The sequence below is a fragment of the Myripristis murdjan genome, chromosome 20 (assembly GCF_902150065.1).
Source record: "Myripristis murdjan chromosome 20, fMyrMur1.1, whole genome shotgun sequence".
In the NCBI taxonomy this organism is placed as follows: Eukaryota; Metazoa; Chordata; class Actinopteri; order Holocentriformes; family Holocentridae; genus Myripristis; species Myripristis murdjan.
In genome coordinates this window covers 21,721,733-21,747,949 of record NC_043999.1, presented here as the reverse complement: position 1 = coordinate 21,747,949, position 26,217 = coordinate 21,721,733, and the positions used below count along the sequence as shown (strand labels likewise).

The 26,217-nt window shown below is 42.8% G+C and overlaps 1 protein-coding gene across 4 annotated transcripts in view; it reads left to right on the top strand.

Moving 5' to 3' along the window:
* Positions 1–26,217, top strand: part of LOC115378794 (partitioning defective 3 homolog) — a 392,369-nt gene that overhangs the window by 221,939 nt on the left and 144,213 nt on the right. For 2 of the 4 annotated variants that reach the window (XM_030079303.1, XM_030079300.1), the window contains exons 13-15: positions 8,532–8,717; positions 9,254–9,424; positions 23,764–23,911. In XM_030079303.1, the coding sequence (XP_029935163.1) occupies positions 8,532–8,717; positions 9,254–9,424; positions 23,764–23,911 (505 nt within the window). Of the gene's footprint in view, positions 1–8,528; positions 8,718–9,253; positions 9,425–23,763; positions 23,912–26,217 lie in introns of all 4 variants that reach the window. The other 2 variants (XM_030079301.1, XM_030079299.1) reach the window with 1 other exon arrangement.

The following is a 26,217-nucleotide window of genomic DNA, read 5'->3' as shown; positions in this document are numbered from 1 at the left end:
ATATTGTAGCCTCTCATTGAACTGTAATTGAGGCAATCAGACTTGCTCCATTTGAAGATTGTAATGGTCAAAATGATCCTATTTATATAAGTCACTTCAAATGGTTCTAATATAGAAATAAAAGCCTTGGGTTACCTGAAATGGATCAGGTATCTAAATAAAGTGCCCCATTGTTTTCCTTTCCCAAGCCTTGGCGTTGAACCTCAGCACTGCAGTTATTTAGTGCAGATGATATCTCTTGTTTTTCTCCGTCACTCCCCCAGCAGTCTACAAAGTTGGCTTTTGTTCTGCAGTACAACAAGGTTACCATACACGACTCGCCTGTGTTTAAGATGAAAGACAAGAACAGACTTATGAAGCTGTATTGATTCCCCGCTGCCAAGATCCATTTACCGAGCCGGTAGAGGGAGAAATGAATTGGTACGAGGCAAACAGTGGAGGAAAAAGAACATGCTCTCTTGTCTCTTGTTCGGAGGCAGCTGATGCTCTAAATGTTGCACAATATTGGGATCTCTTGAATGAGAGCCCTTTTCCCTCCTCCTCCCCATCCCTTCATTTACTCACTCACAGCAAACGTTCTATGATCCTGGACAGAAAACTCACAAACATAAAAAACAGAACCCAAGCCAAGAATAAAGACTTTCGGCCATGATATTATGAGGAGACAGACCTTATAAAATGTTCGAGCTTGCAATAATAAATCATCCGCAGTTCTCTAATATCCTGTCCACCAAATCACTTTTCTTATTTCTCTCTCAGCAGAGAGGCTGAAAGGTCACTGAGTACCTTAACTGCCATGATTTTGTGAAAAAATAAGGACTGTGCTGTCTAAAATCATACAAATATCATTTTAAGTTTAGATTTTCCCTTAAACTTTAAACCATCTCTTGATCTACATTTTCTACGTCTGACTTCTTCCGCTTCTGAACAGAATGTGAAATCATCCGCCATGGCCCGGGAATGGTTTAATAGCAGCAGGTTTTAGATGATTATATCAACTCTTTTTTTTACGTTGAGCTGGTGATAAACAGTGCTGTCTCCACACCATGTAAAATCCACCGCCCTGCCAAAAAAAACGACATCCTTGGTGTTAATATAATTAGATACTGTATCTTTTAGAGTAATGCTTTCTTGTCTCACCACAAGGGTGATGTAATGTGTTGCAATGTTTTGCTAACAAATTGCCAAAGACAGAATTCTTTCTTGTCTGTCCTTAAATGGTTTATTTATATTATGGCCATGTTACCGAGCCGTCCATTTTACTTGGACTTGCCAAACAATTCAGTTATTTCTATCAGCCGTAACTGATAATTTAATGTACAAATGTGTATACTTATATTCACACCTCTGCAGCAATGAATGCCCAGACATGTTTTATGATGTAACTTACAAAGAGAAGCCTGTTAGATTGTAATTAGGTGTAATTAGGCAATTGTTGTAGTGTTGCAAACGTCTAGAAATAGCTAACCCGTGGTCAGAAAATCTGTTGTGAAAATAGCATATGAGTTCAGGTGAAAGTCAAATTACAGGAATTTCAAGAAAGGCCATAGTAGAGCTGTGGTTTGGCAACCTGCAATCAGAAAGTGCATCTATGACTTTACGGTGCCCTTCAGAACAGTTTGAGTCTGAAGTACCTTCCTAAAAAGGCACAGCCGTAGTGGATGCATCTGAGGTCACTTTCTCCCCCACTTCACACCTAAAAATGTCTCTGAAATAACAGGGCATGGTGATCTGGTAGGGTCAGGGCTCTTGTGTGTTACCATGGTACCAAATATCTCAATACTACTGTCAGAAATCCCTCTCTTTACCGGGATATGTTATAAAAGCTGTCTTCGCCAAGCCTCGCCAAACCCATACACTTTCCTGCACTCTCTTCCCCTGAAGTTTAGTAGAAAACACACACTTTTCACCTTTCTCTTGTTTTTCTTTGACACCTTCTATTTCAAGAGTGTCGATGACTTCCTGCTGCACTGTTAATTTGGCTCCTATAGTAAGGTTTTCCGATCAGAGTGCAGAGTTCAGAAACATGCTCTGTCGTAATTAAAGCTAATGCTGCCAAGCGTGGTTGAAGACAATGCCAGCCCAGTTAACGATTTCCGAGCATGTCTCGCCGACGCCACCTGTTTTCGTTTAGCACTTTTCAGCAGCTGTTCCCATAATTATGCTTGCTGTCAGTGCAGAGAACGGGAGGGTGCACCGCAGCATTGTGCTACGGTGATAAACAAGGTAGTTAAAGGCCACTTGTGGCGACACAGTTACTCTCCCGAAGGGGATTCAGCGTCTGTCTCCAAAACACATAATGGGCTGAAGTGTGTGTGTGCAGTTGGACATAGCGAAGCGTTTTTTATCCACCATTAGCTTGAAGTGAGAGGCATCTGCTTCATGATTTGCGTCTGCACCTAGGTGCCATTGAGACGTCCTCGCAAATATCCCCAGCTGCCAAATACACTTAAAGATTTGCCCCTCTCTTACTTTACATGGTGTCTCTGACTAGATTTAATCACATGCTTAAAACAAAGACATCTAGTTTCAAGTGAACTCCGTAAGTCTGCCGGTTGCTCTTGGTGAAATCCACTGCTTTCACTCATGCTGAAGCTGGCAGCCAGAATGCAATTGTAAAGCCGTAGATACATCTGGCCTTAGAAGCCCTCATAGAAACAGACTTTGTTCTGCTAATGAGCCAGACGATCATTCTCATTAGACAGTTTCCCAAAGCGTATCTGTCCCAGTTTGTCAACACGGAGTCAAAATCTGGTGAACAGCCCACTTAAGTCCATAATGTTAGTTCACTAACTCTTAACTTGCTTATCCGCGCTAAACTGTAGCCTTCAAGTAGTTGTCTTTAGAGAGTATGTTGGCCCTCGACGCATCTCTCAGCTACTCATTGTACCTGAAAAAAGCACAGATTTGTTTTTGGGCTTAGAGGTATTTAATATTCGCCCCCTTTGTCAGAAATCATTGCAAGGAGAAATGCCGCCAAAAGAAATTTGTGTTACAATACTTATCATGCGTGCGCCGCGTTTGCAATTACACCCATGGCTGATTTCTTTTAGCCCTTTTAAATTCATTTCCAATGACCTTTATGTCACCAAATTGGGGCGAGTGTGGAAAGAAGTTTCCAGTGGTGTTAATTGTTTTAGGCGGTGATGTGCGGAGAACTCAGAGGTATGTGTGAAAGGAAGTAATTGTGATTCATTTGCTTTCTCTTTATTTCCCCTTCTCTCTTTTGCTCTATCTCTCTCCCTTGCCTCTCAGTTCGCCTTTTTCTCTCGCTCTGCTTCTCTCTCTCTCTCTCTCTCTCTCTCTCTCTCTCTCTCTCTCTTTTTTCTAAATACAAGACACACTCATGCACACATCCAGAGCACCTTCCTCGTTAGCAGGTTAAGTGAGTGACGAGTTAAGCGAGGTAGAAACAAAACAAAAAGGCCCATTTAGCAGGCGGAGCTCTTTTGCCAGACTGATGAGCAACACTTTCCGCTCTGTGCCCTACTCTGTTCACCTGCCTGTGTCTCTGCTCACATGGCGCCATCCATCCTCCCCTCGCCAGGACAATAGACCGTAATGAATGGGTGCTACACCATCACAATGTTAATTAATAAAGGACTTGTGCGTATAATGGACTGTGACTGCATGGGTGAATCTTACAGAGAGAAAGAGACTGAGAGAGAGAATAAGAAATGTTTTTTTTTCTACGTGATGGGCTGACCACAGGGTTAGTCACTCTGAGCACTGGGAGAGCCACTGAGCCCAGTTGCCACATCCAGCCATAGACGATTCTTCTCACTGCTCACACTTCTCAGATCTCTCCATTTTAGCAGCTGGTGGAGGTGGAGGTGGTGAAAAGGTTCAGCCACTGGTGATGAATCCAGCTTCCTCTGGACAGAGGGCTTGCTGCTGTTAAAAGCTCCTTCTAGTGGCTATTTCCGTCTGTAAACAGACTCAGTTGTTATAGGAGTTATAAGTTATATTTATCATTTATCATATGTAGATGCAATAATTTTACACCATAACATGTTAGATTTACGCATAACTTTAGAAATATTTAAAGTGAGAGCAACTTTTTTGCTGGTAATGCCCTGCTATGCGGGTTTGGCTATTTTGAAAGCTGGAAATCACCAAAATCATGGTGGCTTGGCTGATTTTGATTAACCACACTTGTGAAACCCTGCTGTATTATGCACTTTAAAATTTTGATTCTTCACTTCCTGTGGGCAGAACAAATTTCCTACCTATACTGACAATGATGACATCAGAATTTCATTTCTGCAGACAGGGTGTCTCAGTTAAGTTGGTGGGACTCTCACGGGAATAAGGCTGAAAAGACTAGTGTATTTTACATAATAATCTTGCCTATGTGTTGCTTAAGTTCATTTAAGCATGCAATCGTACCAGTGGTCTTACATCAGTTCACCCATTGATAGTAGCTTTGTGCTCCCTGGCCTAGGTGCATACACAGGGTTCAGCTTGGAACAATGAGCTGACTTTCTTTTTATCCCGTTCTGAGGTAGTTGAATCCAGCCCTGCCTGAGCTGAATCGGTGCAACGAGGCCTGTCAAGCAGCCTGACAAACTCATTCTTGGCTAGCGGCACTTGTTCCTGTCTGATGAAAATGTTACACTGCTCTCTCATTCTCTGCCTCAGCCTGCTATTCCCGGAACACGGCTCCGAGTGGGTGGTTATTCTGTCATCATTTTGGAAGCGCACACACACATGAACACACACACACACACACTCAAGCAGTGTCCATCCAAAGTAATTTTTTCATTCAATGTATTATTGTCTTCAACTGCTGGGCTAAAAGCCTCTCCATGGACATAACTCATAACCACAATTTATTTAGTTTATTTTTTTGATAAAACATATTCATTAGATATAAAGACTGACCCCAGCTAATGACGCACATGGCCATACATCCAAGAGATGTCTCCTCAGAGTGATGGACTGATGAAAATGGATTACTGTGCTCTGTTGCTGTGTGCCTGCATTGGCAATTGTAGGCCAGCTGATCATAACCTATTGTGCTGAGATATAGCAACTCAGCTGTCATAGCCTTAGCAAATTCTCCCATGATGTCTTAAAAAGCTTCAAACAAGAATGTGAAATTAAAGGACTGTAGCACTGATTATGAATGTTTGGCCTAAGTACTGCAGTTTTCCCACATTTTACATGCAACAAGCCATTTTGCAAATCAAACGAGGCTTCTGAAGATTTTAAAACAAATATTAAAAATCCCAGCATTAAAATGTTGCTCCTGCAGCTAATAAAGTCGTCACCGTTCATGAACCATGGAACTGATAATTCACTGTGTAAAAGAGGCATTTCTCCAGGGACTATTTTATGCCAAAACCACTATTTACAAGAGCAATCAGCTTAGCTGGGCACATGTCCTGTCTACAAGGAAACAAATATCCCATAGAGAGTGAAATCATTCAGAGGGAATACTTTCATACTTCCATACTTTCAAAATGTAAGAAATAGATTGATACATTTCTTTATAAACTATCAGACAATAACATCCAAGGACTAACATGTAAAAGTGATTCCATGTTCTTAAAAGACAAAGCAAAAAATACAAAGTGAAAAAAAGGAAAGAAAGAATAAGAAACAAAGAACAAAGAAAACATAAGCAGATGGGGAAGTGCACCATATCCATGCCCGCTATGATTAAAAACTATCAGATTCACAATATCATCATATTCTCAATATCCTTATTGGTGGCATTGGGGCTTTTTGCCTTCTGGGTTCGGTTAACCGAAAACACCGCTTGTGAATGTGATGCTGTTAGTCAGTGGAAAATGGCTGTAGCCCACTGTTGTCAGACACCGCCTGAATGCACCACCACGAAGGCTTTCAGATCGGTTCAGATCACTCTGCCCAATTTCAGCTCATCAAAACACAGCAGCTGCTTTTAGGAAAACTAATTTGTATGACTTTATTACGGTGATGAAATACTGTGTGAAGACAGTTTGAAGCCTCCGAAAGTTCATTTTCATATCGTAGTGGAATGAATGAATGAAAACCAATGGCTGTATGAAAGGTAGGAAAAATGCAAGATGTAAAATATGGCTGCTTTGTTTGGGAAGAAATGAGCAGAAATGTAAAGGAGATATTACACTAAACATGCAAAATCTGGTATGGTCCTTTAAACACTGGTAATGCATTGCACCTGCAGTGAGTAGCACATTATTTCTCATTTTGTCATTTTTGGCCCTGATCAGCTTCCTTTACCTGTCGGAGGGAAAGTGAAGGGTCATTTCCTGACAAGAGCCTAGGGTTTCTGCAGCAAAAAAAAAAAAAAAAAAAAAGCCGCAGTGTTGAAAAGCAGCACGATGGAATGAATTCCAGTGGTCTGAATTTACTGAAGGCCCGGTCACAGACAAAGCCCAGTTGGCAGGTTGCACAGGTGTACTGCCATTTTGAAAGTGAGAGAAGAGGTGGAGGGAGAGAGAGAGAGAGAGAGAGAGAGAGAGAGAGAGAGAGAGAGAGAGAGAGAGAGAGAGAGGAAGGGGGCAGAGGAGAGGGCTGTCTGGGGAATAGGGGCTCAGTCAGAAGGTGTTGAAAAGAGCCTCCACCTGAACGCACCGCTGCATCCTAATAACTCCTCAGCCTCAGAAAAAAAATACCTCATGCTCTATCTTTCCCCTCATTCCTCTGCCTCGCTCTTCCTTTATCCGAGCAGCTGTGAAGGGCACACACCTGGCTGCCATCCATCTGAGTGTGTTTGTGTGTTTGTGCGCGTGTGTTGATGTGAGTCTATTACTGTAAAGGAGGTCTTGCTTTGGGTTTCTCGGGTTGATTGCTCCTGCCGCCAGTGTTGTTCATGTGGATTTGGCTGCCATGGCAATAACTACTCACAGCTTCAGCACACACAATCTGGCGCGGACTTGTGACCAAAGGGTCGCCAGCTCGAATCTCCAGACTGTAAACAAGCAGGTGAAGAAAATGAATGAAAAAAAACCCCTCCTTAAACTGTTGCTGTCAAGGTGCCCTTGAGCAAAGCAGCCACCCCATGTGCGCTCCAGTGAAGCAGCTCAGCACAGTAACATAAATATGAAGCAGGACATTGCTGGAAAAGATCATGCAAGTTGAGTCAAGTTTCACTGGATAAGCAGTGGTTAAAAAAAAAAAAAATCTCATTTTCCATTGCATTGTATAGAATGATTTAGAGTCACCACATCTTTGAAATGCACAGAGAGGGTAGTAATGTCTTATTTTATTGCCGCCTTATTGTCTCGCTCAGAAAACAGTTCGGAAAGAACAACAGTGGACAAGGATCAAAGCTTTTGGTTTGGCATTTGGGCTGGAGTATTTAGTCAGCTAACTTGGCTGTTGCTCAAAAGCCTCTGGTAAGCGCTGAAACCACTGAACGGAAATAATTAAAAAATATTTGCAAATCTTTACCAGGCTTCCCCATATATCATAGCATACCAATAGCCAAGATAAAAAAGAGGAGTTGCCTCTGGTGTTTTCTCCACACCATTAGCTTTCCCTCACACCTCTTTTCTCACTCGGTGTGGTTGAAAGCAAGAAGTATAGTCCACAGATGGTGTTCTTTTTTGTTATTTTTACAGACTTTGTTGTCTGTCTCTTTGTTGGAAACCAGTGGCAATTGTTAGAAAAGAGATTGGAGTGGTTGTTTGATGGACTATTTTCCAGCTGAATTGATCGTGCCAGGTTTTCGACACTAAACAGTACTCTCCCACACCTCTCCGGCAGCTGAAATGAATATTATCTGTGCGCCATGCATGAGCCATCCATTGTACATGTCCTGCAACAAACCAGCTCTTCTGTAATTTCCAACAAAGGGCCCATGGTTAGCACAGGGAAGGAGGCATGTGTTCTTAACATGTGCCACAAATTATCCTTCAAAGGGTATTGTTCAAAGGAAGGCACCGTTTTTTTTAGCGTCAAATTGCTACCTGACGTTTTCAAAGTTCTCTGCTGTCCCCGCTGCTCACACACTGTGCTCATGACGGTGGAAATGAATTAACAGCGCTCAGGTAGACAGTATGGCCAATTGACAATGACAGCACTGAGATATGTGACATGCTTGACACCCATTCTCTTTCTTCTCCTTCTCCCCTCATCCCACCCCTCTTTATCTCTGGTCTCCTGCTTGCATTCCATTTTCTTGTCATTCACTGTCCCTGAGCTTTCAGTTTTTGTTCCCCTATTGTCAGTTCCTTTCTGCCTGTCTTTCTTTTACTTGGAAGAAAGTTCAAGTTAAAAAGGCTGCACACAGTCACACTCAAGTTGCAGTAAATTTGTTTCTGCAAGATGAGTGGTGGGTTGTGGGAACATTTTGCAAACCTTCAGTGTTTACTGGTTTGTGACTTGGTGCAGCATGGGCCTGAAAGCTCAAAGATGTGTACACAGTTTGATTTCACTGGCACACCACCCGTGACCGACCAGTAAATAGTTTGAACAATGATGGTATAACTTCCTCTCTGTTTTTGCTTTCTTTTGACTAGTAACTGGTAGGAACAGTAATAGATCTCAACGGGACATCTCTCTCTGAATCCCTACAGCAGCCAGACGAAGATGACTTAATGCTAACCCCTGACGGTACGCAAGAGTTCATGACCTTAGAGATCCCCCTGAATGACTCTGGCTCAGCAGGCCTGGGGGTCAGCGTGAAGGGCAACCGGTCCAAGGAGAGCCACGCTGACCTGGGCATCTTTGTCAAGTCCATCATCAACGGAGGGGCCGCCTGCAAGGTAAGGGACTACTGCCACCTTCACCCCCTGACCTTTACCTCAACTGGCTTCATTTGAGTTTGGGTTGTTGCTTCTTGAGGAGGCAACAAATTCATCAAGGAATGCTGTTAGTGATGTTTTAGATGTCTACCCAACTATAAAACATTTCCTAGGGACAACAATATTCTGCAATAATCCACTACCCTGTTTTAGAGAATTAATTAAGTTAACTTAATCTCTGTTCATAAATATCATTGGGTTAGGACAGTATTTTCAGTATCTGGAAGCAACTTGAACAGCTTTCCTCCAAAGTCTGAAACTACAACAACATTGGCACATAAAATCGGGAATTGTCCCATAGAGAATGAATAGGGAAAAGATGACCAAAAGTATTTCCAGGGTTCATTTTCTAATTAAAATACTGCTACATAATCCCTCAAATGCACAAATATACAAACTCAAACAAACATTTTGTGACTCCTCTTGTCCATTGGCTGTGGTTTACATTTCTGTTGTTACATGTCATTTATTGGTTTCCCGTAACTGATTGTCCACAGGACGGACGCCTGCGTGTCAACGACCAACTCATCGCAGTCAACGGGGAGTCATTGCTGGGGAAGACCAACCAAGAAGCCATGGAAGCACTGCGCAAATCCATGTCGATAGAGGGCAACAAGCGAGGGATGATCCAGCTTATTGTGGCCCGGCGGGTAGCCAAAAACAATGAGGTAGGTAACAGTCAGGGAGGAACCATGCTGATGTGCCAGAGATTAATTGGCAAGAGTCAGTTTTAATTGGCTGGCCGTCGTTTCTTTTTAGTATTAGATATTGTTATTGTTATTCTAGTCATGTAGAGCTAGTATGCCTTAATATGAAGTGCCCATGTTAGCCACACACATCTACACACTCAACAAACATGCATGGGCACACTCAAATTCAAAGCCTTGTCTGTGAGCAAGTGGGATTCGGGGAAAAGTGAAGGATGGGTACAGTTTTTCTGCTTTGAATGATAAATGAGAGTGGCTTTCCTTTAACTTCCCTGCAGTAATATCCTCCATAGGTATTAGGAGTAGTGAGATAGCTAGAGGGAGACCTTTATGAAGCGACCACCACCATGCAAATCTTCAAACAGTCCCATTTCCTGTGTGAGATAGGTGGTATCGCCTCATATTTCCCCCATTCTGTGTGATTTTTCTTTCCCATGGTGGGCCTTGATATGATATCTAAGAGGCACTTCACTGAGTTATGATTGACAGGCCTGCGAAATAACACTGTAAGATAGGCAGATAAAGGAAGATGTATGCAGCTAGGTGGGTATTTGTCATCAGGCAATAGCCAAGAATATTGAATGCAGGGAAGCTGGCTAGACTGGCAGATGCAAATGAAATGTCCATTCTGGAGCTGACCTTATCTAAGCCAAAAGTCACCTGACATTTTCTGCTTTACTATTCTTTTACATATGTTGTACTGAAAAAGGTCTAATATTTTAAATTTTAAAAAATATACCTGGATTACCGGAATGTGAATTCTGCATGCAGTAAAAGCAGTGTGGCACACTTTCTGTATTTCAGGATTGTGGATTCATGTGTGAATGCCCTGGCTACACACACACAGACACACACACACATACCCTGCAGCCAGAGGTTGTAGATCGGGTTTGATTAGTGTTGCTGTGACTCTAATTGGAGCCTATGTCCTGTGGCTGTGTGTCAGATTGAAGGGCCACGCTGAGCCCCTGTCCCCCTTCCCTGCCCTTCAACCTTTCTGCTAGCCCCTATCGTCCATCAGCTCTCCCTCCTCCAACCATTCATTGTCCTCCCACTGCCCTCTGCTCTCTTTTTTACCTCCTTTACCCCCAAACTTGTGGTTCTCCACATCTTTTAGATCACTGCAAAAAACCCAGGCAGAATTCAGAGGTTGAATTCCCTCTGGGACCACCCAGAGTTTACGGTTCTACATGTATCGTTTTTGCATCAATAAATAATTACCCCACTTTTGAGATGTTGGGATGATTACAGCAAACAAAAGAAACCAGACTGCATGATAGCAAAAACGTATATTGCTTTACAGCACAAAAAGGAGCAATTTTTTTTTTTTTTTTTTTTTTTTTTTTTTTTAATTTACAAGTATTACACCATGTTTTTTCCAATTCTTCTGTTCTGGCTGCATTGTAAAACATCATGTTGGCTCACCTTGCCAGAATGTAGATTGGCTGTCAGGGCTGTTATTGACTTTTATCCTGCATCTTCCTGCTTGTCAAAACAAATGCATGCAGAGCAACACCAAAAAGCGGAGGGGGGCAAGTAAGAACATCCTCTCTGCAACGGGACACAGCAGGGTTTATGGCAAAAGCAGTTGTAATTTTGATAAACACAAAAGGCTACACATAGCCCATTTGAAATGCATGAGCTGAAGCCTCTGTAAGCTGCTTTGGATAAAATCATCCCACTAATGTTGTTTTTTTTTTATGTTGTTAACTTCCAACTTCACTCCTCTTTTCATGTTTCTAAAATTAACATTTTCTGACCGTGAACCCCCCCCCCACCCCACCCCAAATGCCAGTGCCTTACCTCCTCTTCTTCCACCCTCATATACCCGCAACTTCTCACACATTCTGCCCTGCTCCTGCTCCGTTTTCCCGCTTTCTCCCTCTTAGACATGGGGAGAGGACACATGTCCCTTCTGGGAGAGCTCAGCCCCAAGGTCAGTCAGTGCTATCAGTTCAGTCCAGTCTCTCTCCTTTCCTCTTTAATCCCTAACTGGAAGGCAGGTAGACAGACAGACAGTGAGTGCAGACAGACAGCTAGTGTTACAGACCGACAGACCTCCAGAAACACTCACAGCAAAAGATGTGATGAGCTAAAGGTTACAGATGTGGATCTGTTGGATAATTTGTGAACGTATAATTTAATGTACAAAGGTAATTAAATTACCCTGTAAATGAGCCAATCAGTGTCAAAAATCATATTTTTCTTGAAAAAGGTGAACAATTTGGCAAATGGAATGAGATCATTCTACTGTCCAGCAGATCACTCTGCTAGCTTGAAAGCAAATTACTGAAACAGCTTTGTTTTTAGTAGGAATAGCAGTCATCACGCTCTATACAGGTTTCTTTTTTCAAAATAATATTTTTAAACTTTACTAGGCAGTTTTTTGGAAGGTAATGATACATCTAATTGTATTATTGTATTTTTTCCTGACAATTTAATACTTTATTACATTAACTGGAAAGTTTAACAAGTACAATATGTCTCTTACAGTAAGATGGTGTTGGATGTCTTGAAATTTATGATATTAACAGGCTTTATTACATTTTTGACCCACTTAGAGAGACAGTGTATTATATTCTGACAAGCCATTCCCGCATTCATTCTTACTGATGAGGTTGCAGAAAAAGAGTGTGTGTGTGTGTGTGTGTGTGTGTGTGTGTGTGTGCGTGTGCGTGTGAAAGAGGGAGAGAGATAGAGATAGTGCCTTACACATTCTGTCTCTAAACCCATTCAGACCAAACACAGAAAAGCTATTGTAAATGCAGAATTAAAAACAAACCTCAAAAAGAAAAGCAGAAGTTAAATGCCGACTTAGCCTCCCGGCAGTTTCCGCTCCCCCCCATTTCCCTGCACCCCCTCGCAAGCCATGTCGGCCAGGCAGATATGTCAGAAGCCAGCACCAGTTTGCTGCTGTCACCCAGCCGAATGGAAGCGAGCACTAGAGGCCACCATTGAAATGAATCAGATCCATCACTGTCTGGAGGGGAGAAGAGCCCAGCAGCACAGCCTAATGCTTTGGAGAGAGGACTTCAGCGGGCTCAGTGTATCTAGGCCACCCCGCTCCATGAAAATTGCGTTAGTTTCATCATTGTTGGGTGCTATGGGCTTAAGTGTCACCACCTTTTTTTTTCTTTTTTTTTTTTTTATAGCACATATCCGTGCCGTGGTTCTCCGTTGTTTGAGCGTGCTTCGTTGCGTGGTTGCTTGGAAACCAGTCATGCCTTTATTGTGTACTTTCTCCTATGCATGCCAGCTGAAAATGATTAGATCAAGCTTCATATACACAACAACAGTAATAATTTCTAATTGCTTCTCCAGTGGCATGTACACACACACATACTGCACATTGCCCACACAAAAATCACATACATATATTGGCCAGGATCTGTCAGAAGCCCCACTTTGTTTAAAAAGGATAGCTCCACCCAGGCATCCCCTCTCAGTGTGGAAAAAGAAGTGTTTCAATAGCCTGGTTGTTCATATCCCTGATGACCCATAATTAAACTCACATCTGAGCAAGGGTACCTGGCCTATTTTCACTACCATTAAGCAGTAGCAGTGAATGGCCTTGGCCTTGGGTTAAAATGAGAATGTTTGTTAAAGGCATGCTGGCCTTGGAATACCTAAACAACACTTCTGCATGATTAAGGGTGTATTCAAGTCTTAAAAAGCAGCGGCGCCCAATGTATGGAGGCTATTTATAATGCAACACAAACCAGACAGGTCTACATGAGCCTGCATTCAAATTGTGGCTGGTTAGGACCCTTTTGCCCTTGTCGGGCTGAAAAATACCACTGCCAATACTAGTACCTCATCTGATATTTAACCAAAGTACCTTCCTGCTATATACAGATGGTTGGAATAACACTGATTTACTGCTGGGCAGGACTGTATTACAACATTCTCACATTTTAAATATGAGCATGAATAAGCAACACCTCAAATCTGTCTATTAAAATGTGCAAAGCAGTATCTGTCAGGAGAATAGGAGCACGCACACACCCCACATATATATATATATATATATATATATATATATATATATACTGACATACACTGTGGCAGAACAATTAATTTTTCCTCTGTACTGTTTCCACAGATAGCCCCCGTTTGAAAAAGCATCATTTTGACCCAGATAGTCAAGTGATATGATTGGTCACTGGCAATTTGTTTGAAGCATTATAATTTCATCACTGCTTCAGAGACTTTGTAATTTCTCCGTCTATATCTGAGTTCTATTAATGTATCGTCACATGTGTTCAAGCAATTAAATTTCTGAAAAGTCATTTCAGTTCCATTAATTTTTCGCCACACTTACTGAATGTTCTTGCTCCTTCGCATTTTACTTCAGAGCTTGATCCTCCAGCCGTTATCACAAACCCAGGGTCCCGTGACCGAATCAAATGCAGATCTGTTAAAGTTTTGTGTTCAAAGTCACTGATATATTTGTTTCCCACTTTGTGCTTCTATCATATTCCCTTCTGATCATTTACACTCACATCCACTGAGAGCATTTCATTATTTCTGTACCAGTGATATTTATTATTACATGAGAATGAAAGGAATAGAGAATGCAATGCATGTTTTTCAGAGGAATAGGGCTGTTTTGCACACCTCAGCATGGTATATATTATTGTTATGCATTAAATATGATGAGGGAAGCTGCAAGTGTAATTTAGCTTGAGAGTGATTTGGAAATTGGCAATTTGGAGCAACCTGATGCACAACAGTAATAATATGTAATACAGCAGTGTGAGTCTTGCTGGTTAGACTAGAGAATTAATAAGTATAGATGTGTACAGTCTGGTGGCACAGCAGTGATGGTCCCTAGTTTAGGATTAGACTACCTGCCTTGCTTAGCACCATAGCTTTTACCTAACTGGCATATTGTGCTGTCTGTTGATCAAAACAAGATTTATCCATTTATTTATGGCTACAGTGTATACATTTCTCTATCACAAGTCCCTGTCAAATGAAAAACCTAGTAGTAAGTTCACCAATCATTGACATTATCATGTGGCATCACTCTTTTGAATAAGAAGATGATTATGGGAGACTAAAATAGCAATGAAGATGTGGAGCTTTGTAGAAATATTTCCACAAGAAATAATTAAATTTTATTTTGTTATAGAGTTCAAGTCTGAACAATGAATCTGAGTCTTCTTTCTTCCTTTCCCTCCCTTCTACCCTGTTTATGAACTTCCACTCACTGTGAATGTTTGTTTCTGTCTGTTGCAACTGCAGTCGAGTAGTTCATGACATTACCAAGATATTTATCACACCGGCATCTAAAAGCAGACGGGCTCATGATAAACATGCTTGTGCCCGGGGTTCATTCCTCTGATTTGAAATTCATCACACAATTCGCACGCGTGCGTCTGTGCATTTGTGATGTTATTTATGCGGAGGATCTCCTGCAGCCAACAACTATTTTTGACAGACAGGCTGTCTGGGTTTTTATTTATTTATTTATTATTTACTTTGTCCTCCTTGACAGTGCTACCGCACTCAGCCAGTGAAGCACTGCACTGATCAGAGCAGCAAAAACCTACTTCCACCAAGATGCTTTACCACACAAAAGTTTTTCACATCCTCCCTTCCCGTGTTTGCCAGGGAAGATACTTTTCTCTTTTTTTACATATCTACAGATACAGATAGAGTTGAATTTCACAGTGCACTATTTTTACATTGCGGTGATCCGCTATAGAGTCCTCATGATAATTCATGAGACGGAGCTTCTGCCTAAGGACGGCAGTGCTATCACTTTAGTCCTTCGCTTCACCAGCTATCCCCTCCCCAATTGTTTGATTCCATTTATTGAAATAAAGATATTTCTAACTTTCACTTTCTTTTTTTTGCTTGTCTCAGCAGAGCTCTGTCAGGACTGCCTCAAGACATAAATGTAAAACTTTTATGTAAAGCATTTCCCCTTTCTTGACCACTTGAAAGACTTTCCAGTCCACCAACCCCAATTATGTAAATACCATGTGGGACAAGGAACTGCTGCAATAGGGCTCTTTGCATTCATTCACCTGAACAAAGTGTTTTTGATTTGCTGTTTTCCCATTTTGTGAAGTCAGTGACATAGTAGTACATCAAAAAAAAAAAAAAAAAAAAAGTAGTGATGTGTGACATTCCATATCAAGTGAATGTGCCATTAGCGATACAGACATCCTTTTCTTTAACTTGACTGCAGAGTTTTTGATATACAAGGTCTAATGAAGGTTAATGCCTTTGAAGAGGGCTGACTGACAAATTTAGAACAGCGAGGTCCACAGAGATGACAAATTAGCATAGGTCATAGTTTACCCACTTTTTTTTTTTTTTTTTTTTTTATTTTACCAGTACATCACAGGGAGTCATGGTCAGGTAATGGACCAGCAGAAATACCATTGTATTATTGATGAGGAACAGCAGGAGGTGCAGGAGAAAGATCAAAGCAACAGCGCTTTTCTTGCATTCCAACATGTTAGCATCATTGCATCACTGGAGATTGCATATATAGTAGCGTAGTTAACTCAGCAAAGGGAGGAGATCTAAGAGCTTACATAAGAGGACCTGTGATGTCTCCTCAGCATGCCAATGGCCTTGTTGTAATTCATGCCAGTAGCATTGGTGTAATTCAGTGAGGGAACGTTTATGCAAAGAGACAAGGGGGAAGGAAGTGGCTGGCCCTAACAAAAGACGCTCCCTCGGATGAGAGGAGGGCTGATCGATAGGGCCTTGAGAGAGCTATCAATCAGAGCCCTGGCCTAGTAAATTATGGTTTTATTAGTATTGAGCTGACCACTGCTGGGAGAGAGACAGGGGGACCTTAAAGCATTTAGACACTGCCCTGCAACAGAGGAGAGAGAGAGGAGAGGGAGATTTGTGTCAACCCTCCCCACCATACGCCTTAACCCTCCTATTCTGTTCATTTTGGGCTAACACTCATGAGGTTCCTGGTCACATGTGACCGGTAACATTGTATTTGATTATAAATCCACTATGATACATATTATCACCTAATGTTGTGTTAGATCTTTTTATCAACTTCTGCTCTTGTGAAAATGACAAGTTTTGAACTTCTATTTGCTGTGTATGTGCTGTAGACCTAATTTACCTGAGATCATACCATTCGTTTTTTAGGGAAAAAAACATTATACAGATATTATTTTGACTATAACAAATACTCAGATGAAACATATTGTAGTATTTATCACAAAGTACTTCATTTCAATGTTTTCCAAGGACACTGTTTTGAAAACATTTCAATTTTCTAAATAGTGGCAAAAAAATAGCATCTTTTGTGTTCCCGTCAACATTGACCAGTATGATTTAGTTAGTCATCCTCATGACATTTTCACATGGAAGCTGACCGTTCTTCTCAGGTGGGGATGAGGTCCAGGAAAAATGACCATTTTTGGACCGAAAGGTGACCACAACTTCAGCTGGGTCTTCTTCCTGACCACTGACACCTGACAGGTGTCAGGTGACAGGTGTTGGCAGTTCCCGTGGTAGGTTCCCGTGAGGGTTGCCATGGAAGCCAAAAAGGGGCAAAGTTGTGTGTGTCTGTGTGTGTCTGTGTCCATGTGTGTGTGTGTGTGTGTGTGTGTGTGTGTGTGTGTGCCTGCTCAAAGACACCTACATGTTGGGGTGTGGGAAAGAAGTCTGAGAGATACTTTCCCGTGGGGGTTGCCATGGAAGCCAGAAAGGGGTATAAGGTGTGTGTGTGTGTGTGTGTGTGTGTGTGTGCCTGCTCAAAGACACCTACATGTTGGGGTGTGGGAAAGAAGTCTGAGAGATACTTTCCCGTGGGGGTTGCCATTGAAGCCAGAAAGGGGTATAAGGTGTGTGTGTGTGTGTGTGTGTGTGTGTGTGTGTGTGTGTGTGTGTGTGTGTGTGTGTGTGTGCCTGCTCAAAGACACCTACATGTTGGGGTGTGGGAAAGAAGTCTGAGAGATACTTTCCCGTGGTGGTTGCCATGGACGCCAGAAAGGGTTATAAGGTGTGTGTGTGTGTGTGTTCACACACATCTGTGTCTGCTCAAAGACACCTGCATGTTGGGGTGTGGGAAAGGAGTGTGGGAATGTGTTTAACTCTATTTTATACACTAATTGTTGTCTTACCCATTCATTTCTAATGACCGGTCATTTGTGACCGGGAACACGATGGGTGTATGCAAGTTAAATAAAACATTCAAACATTAATAAAAATTCTCCAAATTTATTTTATGTGTTCAGATGCCATGTGTGAACAAAGTCATGGAACCTCATGACAAACAGATGAAATTAACTGCATTTTTTGGAGAGAAAACTTGTACACCGGTCAGATTTGACCGCGAACACGACAGGAGGGTTAATGGGGAGTGATTGAAGTCCCGTTAGATCATAACATGAAGGAACTACAGCTCCCCTGATGTCACAGTGAACAGGAGTGATTCATGGAATTGGCGACAGAGTGAGGGTGTAAAGCAGTGCACTCTGGGAAATGCAGTTCATAATGAACCGATGACTAAATGGGGGGAAGTGGATCGCAGAGCTGCAGAAATGCAATTCCAGCGCTGCTGGGCCTTCATTCCCAGCCGTCTCTCTGAGGACTAACTCATTTAGGAGCGGCAGGGGAAACTCAATAGGACCAATTGAGAGAATAATATATTGAATCTGGTGGTTGAGTGGGCTGCTTGGGCACAGTGGAGGACTGCCGAAGTGAAGTATGTGCTGTAGTGTCTGAAAACTCATGTGTTGTTAAGCAAACATGTGTGCATGCATACATAAACACTTACGTCCTTCACTTCACAACAGGGTATAGTGTGATTACCAGTTGTAAACACTGATCTCAGTATAACATACTGACCTTGAACTTGGCTAATATTAACAACAGAGGATTGTTAACTTTTGTTCATCTTCTGCCTCTGAGATGGTACAGAAGGGGAGAGAAAGTGTAATGGATTAACAGCCTAGTAAAAATTTAAGTGTCTCATGTCATTATTTGCCATTTGTAATGCAAACAAAAACATAAAACACACATCCCCATTATTCAATAGCATTGCTACATTGATGTTTTGCTGCTTGAATTAGCTATTCAGCTGACTGTAGGGTAGCAAACTAGCTAGTCAACAGCCAGGCAAATAATTTTATAATCCTATAGACAATGGATATTAACTGTGTTACTATCATAATAACTTTAAATGTTAAATGTTGCAGTTAGTTATCGAAACAGACTGATACAGTTTTGCTAGTTTCTTATGCAAATTGGACAGGCTACAAAATTTGCAGCAGATTAGGTTTAAATTATAGTGAAGTGCAGCACTTAATTTATACTGAAGAACACTTTAACAGTTCCATTGTAGAAGTGCTTTTGTTCAACTTAAGTATAATATTCCATTTTAGCACACTATTTCTAGAAACTGTGTCTCAAGATAAAACCTACAGTACTCTGTGACTTCAAGCTGTAGAACAGCTGCCATGGAGCTGGTAGGGATTCATTGTCTTGCTCAAAGACACTTAGGCACAGTGGGCGCTTGCTGACACAGGGGCCTGAGGCGTTCACTGCCTGCATAGCAAGCATAGTTTAATACTGCAAGAGTAGTTCTAGTTAGTCGTACATTCAAGGAGAGATAGGGGGAGGGAGTCAGGCAGGGCTTCCCAAAGTTTCTTATTTCAAGGACTCCCAAATCAATACAAGTTCCACATCAGATCCCTGTTTGATGGATTTTGTGCCAAGCAGCCCCTATCTGAGAAATCTCTTTATACTGTATGAAGACAACAGTGGGCAAAGTGAAACCTGATCAGAAGAGGCATTCTTACAAATCCTGTCATTGTGCTAATGTCTAGTGTGAGGAGTAACGGCAACACTGAGCTATTGCTCCTTTTGCTGGGGACCCCCGGGAACCCCTCAAGGACCCCTAGAGGTAACCCAGACCCCACTTTGGGAAGTGCTGGTGTAAAATGAGGCTCTAGGTGGATGTGAGAATAATGAAACAGGGCTATCAGGCTGGTAGAGAGGTGGGTTGTGCCTCAGGCTGGATGCAGCAGCTTAAGGATTGTAATTACAGCATTATGGTGGAGGTTGACTGGATTAAGGCCATGGCAACAGGCTGAGTCCAGGATAGAAGGCCAGGAAATGGCCATGGACTAGACATTATTAGCCTTGGTTGACAGCTTAAGACCAGCCCTGTCAACACGGTGCTTCTTCTCCCTCACTGAGCTCTCAAGGTCAGGGAGATGCTGATGCACAGGCAAACACATTTGTGCCTTGAGTGTACGTTCACATGCAGTTCAGCACACACATGCATGCAGACTAACACATTTATGGACACACACTTCCACACTTCATTCATGCAAACACTTAGACAAATAAAGCATACATAACATACACACACATTAACTCAAGGCGTGCTTGTGAGTCCAGTGGGAGCTGAGCAGCAGCAGATCTTGACGGGGCTCATTGTAAATCACAGTGCTCTCCCTTCTCCCTCAGTCAACAGGATAATCCACTGTGAAAATGACTAGATTAAGACAGATTAAACACATGATGAGGTGATGAGAACTGGTGGTAAGAGAGGACTAAAAATCACGCCACCGACTGTGAGAGACTTAAAGGAACAAACCTGCTCTTGGACAAACAATCTCTTCAATCAACTTGCCAAATCGATGTGCAAGGAGAACACTGGCAGTGGTTTCACCCCTCTCCATCCATGCAAACTTGTGGCCAACGCTGCGGCATCTTCTCCTCGAAGATTATTAACCTTAACCAAAATAATCCCAGGTCCCTTTATGACACTGTATCTAAACTAACCCAGAGGAGTTTTTTTATGCAAAAAAAAAAAGACTTAATCCATGGTGATATTCAAAATAGCCTATCAAATCAGTTAACCTGCACGTTCTCCGTCACTCTAGAGATTAATCAGAATGTGCACCCTCTAATTCAATTTGATACTGTCTTTTTAGATGCGCTCTCCATACTCGTGCACTCTGCCAAACCAGCCTCTTGCCTGCGTGACCCCCCTCCCTGTGAAACCTTACAGATAGAGTTCTTCCCAGTCCTCAGCCCAGCAATGTTTAATCTTATAAATTTGTCACTTACATCTGGCATTTTAAACTGGCTGTGATCAGGCCTGTGCTTAAAAAAAACCCAACCTTGACTGTGAAGCCTTACATAATCATAGAACTATCTCTAATCTAATGTTTTTCTCTGAAGTACTTTGTAAAAAAATTGTTGGTGCTCAGTGTATCTGCTAAAATAATATGACCTCTGAGCACCGAGCCTTAACTATGATGTTCCTCAGGGGTTGGTCCTTGGCACTCTCCTATTCTCTATCTACATGCTCGCTCTGGGTGATGTTATTCAGAGTTATAATAACATTAACTTGCATTATTATGCTGATTATACTCAGATCTTCACCCCCATAAAGCATAATGACCGCTCTGAATTGGCTAACCTTGAGACGTGTCTGTGAGCTATTAAAGCTTGGACGTCTTCAAATTTCTTGATGCTTAATGCTGGCAAAACTGAAATGCTTGTCATTGTTCCCCCTACGCATAAGCATCATGTTAGTGATGTTACCTTAAATTTTGATTCAATTTCAATTTTTTGTAGTTAGGTTTGTTTCATTTGTTTATGTACCATATCCCCTCCTTGCTTGGTGAAGTCTTGGTAGGTTCCTAATTCCCCCCAACCTCCAAACCCCATGCTCTCATGTAAGTATAAATGCCTTGCGTGAGTGTGACTGTTTTGCTCCCAGGTGTCCTCCACCCTTCTCCAATCCCCCATCCTCATCATCCCTCCCCTTCACCTTCCTCATCCTGGCTGATGCGGCGGCTTTGTGGCTGGTCATCAACCTGTGGCCGTGTCGCCTGCCTCGGTCAGGTCCCCTGCTGTTTTTGCTGTCTTTATTCTGGCTCCTCTTGTGTTTTCTTCTTTAATATGACTGCTTTGCTTTGGTAATTTGCCCACCGGATCAGCACCTATTGTACAGCTGACCATGAAGCGGTCTCCTCTCTCTGTAGTCTTTCCACATTGATTGAACTGAAGAACTTTTAGACTCACAAAAAACATGCAAGATACACATAATTTGATTGCTGGCTCTACGTAGTTGTCATCTTCACAACAGCTCACTGTTGTTGAGTCTAATGGGTTGTTACTTTAATCAGCATTCCACAATCAGTGGATTTATATTAGTGTGCTATGGTGAATTTAGTAAGAATTTTGAGATGATCATTCGCTCGTACAATTCACTAAACATACCCATTAGTATGCACACCCACAGACATCAGTAATGTTAGACACACATAGATTTAAAAAGCTGCCATTGTCCAATAGTAAGTTGATTCTGAAGTGTTTGCCAAGTGTTTGTCAAAACAAGTCTTTTTAGCACTCTTCTCCCTGGTATTATTGAGAAATACAGGGAGACGGAAATAGAAAAGTCGTACTGAGATCTTTTCCTCTCAACACGTTCTATACATAGGCTTTTATATCAGTCGGCCTTCAGCTGCCTTTGCTCTGCTTCACTCTGTCCACACGTTTTCTTACATCTCTCCAGAAACCTTCCATCTCGTTTTCTTTTCAGCAGCTCTCCACGAAATGTTCATGTGTTTACAAAAAAATCAGATAGAGAAATAGGTAGATAAAGAAAGACACAGAGAGAGGCCAGTTAAATAAATATATATATGTTTTGTTCATTTGAAACCTTATTGAGTGCAATTCATCCAGGAACATGTTTTATATTATAAGGCTGGCAGTGGCTGTGGCCCTGATTGCAATTGCGTTAACCTCGTTCCCCCCACCTACCCTTCCACCATCCATAAAGCACACACACACACACACACACACACACACACTGCTGCCTCTCTGCCTACTCTCCCCTCGCTCTTATCAAAACACTGTCCCGATAAAGTCCTCCACTCCCTACTTCATTAAACCTCTCATTTATATTAAACAGTCGATAAGTCCCTCCACACTGGCATGTCTATCCCAGGGCGCACTGCTCCCATGGGCGGGGGGGTCAACTCGACAGCACCCACACTGCACTGGGGCCTTGGCTCGAGGATCACATGCACCTCCCCACAACCCTCCTCTCTTCTTCCTCTCTTATTCCTTCTATTTGTTTGCTGAGGACATCCTCACCTCCTCCTCCTCCTCCTCTCTTCCTGTTGCTGTTGTTTTCTGATCTTTTTCTCCCCTCTCTCTTGGCTGGGAGCCAGGATAGTGTTGTAAGACATCAATATTAGCCAGGGCTCTCTGGTTTAAAGCATGCTTGAGGTAGAGAGCTGAACTGCACAGGGCTGTCTAGCTGTGAGGGGGCTATCTGTAATAGGTCCTGCACAGGGAGTTCTTCTCCAATGCATTCCCCTGGCTGCCCACAGGCTACCATGAAGAATTGTGGGAAATAGGGCCAAGGCCCAGGCTTTTTTCTCTTGTTCTTTGCACGTGGATCTGCTGTGGGTTGCTGCCAAGCTGATTTTTTTTTTTTCTTTTTTCTTTACTTCCTGACTCCTGTGATGTGGTTGCATTGTCTCTCCACCTCACTTTCTTTCCCAGACAACATCCTTACTGCAAATACCACATTTGACAGACTGTTGGCTATTGAGGACTGGACAAAGTGGCTGGGCCCATTAGTCCCAAGTCCAGAGACCGCTAACCGCGTCCCCCTGTCAAGACTGACACGTGCATCGAGTGGACAGTCGGCTCAATAGCCAGCGGTGCAGCACATCGACCATACGGCAAATGTCACTGGTCCATTTACTGGGGTTCATTGTTAGAGACAGCTGTCTATCGGCCTATGGGAAATCCATGGAGCTTTATCCAGCTCACCACTGCTGGAGCTGTTTCACTCTGTTGAGCCAGAAAATACTAACATAAGCTGAGATGTACAATAAGACTCAGGTTCCATGTGTTTGGCGTACTGCCATGACATCATGTTAAGAGCAGTTCTGTGTAGACCTTTTTGATCTTCTGCGCATATGTTTGTGTATAATACCCAGCACAGCCCATCTCAACAGATAATTTCCTCTCATTTTGGCCCATCTTGTTTTTCTTATAGTATGTGGAAAAAAACAACCAGTGCGATGCGACAATTTGCTTTCCAATGCAAATCAGCTTTTGCAGAATGTCTTTGAATCAGAGCTAATTTTGTCTTGGTATTTATGGAGGAATCCGCCTTGCTTTAACATTATAGAGACAAAAAAATCCAAAAGTGCTACATGTTATGACTTTTAGACTTCTAGATTTAATGATTTCAGTATGACATTTTTGGGGAAGTGTACATCTTTGTGAGCATCCCTGCTAACTCTCCTCCTCTCTCTTGATCTTCCCAGGAGGCCCCTGGCAGCCCTCCAGTGTTGGAGCACTCTCTGACCTCTCCACTGGATGACCGTGAGCGTCGAATCTCGCACTCCCTGTACGGAGCCATCGAGGGTCTGGATGAAATCCCCACACCTCGGGCTAACATGATTGGACGTATAGGTCAGTTACAACCACCTTATGTCAGCCTGGATCTCTCATTGCCCCTTTCAGCACCTTTTTTCTCTCTTTCAAGGCCATGTCCACACTAAGGCAAGTGAAATTTTGAAACAGCTTCTCTTCGCTGTGTTGGCCTTCTGTTAACAATTATCCAGATTTTGTCCTTCTGCAAAAAATAGGGCTTTTCCAAAGTGTTTAAATTAAAGAACCCTTGTCTGTGGTTGTAGCGTGGATGAGCAAAGTGGAGCTTTTTGACACTGCTGACATAGGAAATCCATGTGATCTTGGCTGTAGTCTAGGATCAGGGCTATGCACATGGCCTATTTTCTTGAGCGTATCCATATGCAATCGAAGACTTTGCATGCATTTTGCTGCATGTCAGTGTGGACGGCGGGCTTTTGGAAATCAGTCTGAAAATCACAGATGTCTGAAAATGTTTTCATTTTAAAATAAAATAAAATCTGGTATCATGGTTTTCAAGCAGTCAAATGTTCTAAGAATTAGATCATCTGATTAAGAATTATTAAGATGAAGTCAGAATTATTAAGATGGATCATTCAGAGGCATCAAAATAATCTGACTTGATTGACCAAGAATATTCAAAGTAGCTCATTTGCATTTGAAAGAAGTGGAAAAACAAGATTCAGTATTAGATTCAATATCAGACAAAATGACTTGTTAAGATGGATATTCTCTGCAGAATATCCCCAATTCCCCCACTGCTCCTCAATGGGAAGTGCAGCTGACCTGCTAACCACATGGTCATATTTTCCCCATCAGTTGCTACCCTCCCTAACCCGACTTCCCCTTAAACAACTGTGACACTCACACCCACCCCTCCTTCTCCTCCGACAATGGGATTCACGGGTGACTTGATCAGTTGACCTAAGGCTCACCTGCACCCACACCCCTAAACCCCCTCTGATGCATTTCTGCCACCTCCTTCACTTAACCCTCCAACCAACGCCACCTTCAAAGCAGTCATCCCACTTGTCACCCTGCATTGCACGGTACCCCGCCTTTCACTATTCAGCCCCCCACCATGGTGCTATAATCTGGGGTGGAGGGGGGTTAATGTCATTCCCAGTCCTCCCAGCCTTCACTCTGCTCCCAAATGGCTTCACCCGGGTCAATTCCTATTCCACCCGCTCGACACCAGCAGGCTCAGATCTCAGTTCTGCAGGTGTATTGGAATCGGCAATTCAATCCTCGAACGGTCACCGCTGTCATCTCAACATCGACCGGTTGTACACGCGCTCTCGTACACACACACACACTCACATGCGCACACACAAGCTGAAGATGGCTGAGTCAGTGTAGGGGCAGCATGTTCATCTCTGACACACTTTCTGACTTTCTCCGTCTTAAGTTTGCCCAGACTCACTCGTTTTCTCCTCTAACTTTCCCCATCCCTGACGTTAGACTTCTGCTTCATCTCTCCCCCTTGATGTCCTTTCCACTTTTGCCTCCATTTTCTTTTTCACATGCCTCTTTGCTCTGTCATTTTCCTTCATTTTGCTTCGCTACTCTTCTGCTCCATTTCATCACCCCCTCTCCTCCCTTCTTCTCCCACTCAGCCTCTCTTTTCCACCCTCTTTTCTCATTCCTTTCCCCTCTCTCCTAACCCTTTTCATTACCATATTTTTTTTTTCTCCTGTCTACCCTCTGATGAAGTATCATAACAGTGATCTCGTCTGCTCTCCTATTCTCTCACTCTTTCTTTTCGTTCACCTCCCGCTGACTTGCCCTTTCGTCCTCCTCTGCTCTGATGGAGTGAATTTGTAATCCATCAGTGATCTATGCTTTCTGCCTTTCCCTTCTTCTCCCACCTGCTCCCCTCTTTCTCCTCCATGCCCCACCCACCCAGAGCGGTGCCACTCTGCCACTGATCACAGAAGATCAGAGGTTGTGTCAGAGGCATCTGATGGTTAATTAAGCCTCCAGATCAATAGAGCTTGCCCCCCTCTCCCTCTCTCTTTCTCTCTCCCATCCTCTCTCTTTCTCTGTCATCCCTCTTTCTCTCCCATCCTGCCCCCAACCCAAATACGTTCTGACGTCGGTAGGGTTTGTGTCTGGGTTTGCCTTATTTATTCCTCAGGTTCTTCGGGCGCAGGCGTTCCAGAATGCCTCTGTGATCAGAGGCGGCAACCGCGGGGGCACCAATGGAAAAGTTTCTTGCTGACGAAACTTCAAGGGCACATGCGCTTGTCTCTTCCTGCAGAGTGGGAGTGAAATGAGCAAAGTGGAAAAGTTAGGGGAAGGGGGAGGAGGGGGGGACTAAAGGGGTGCGTTATCACACCCGGCGCTCT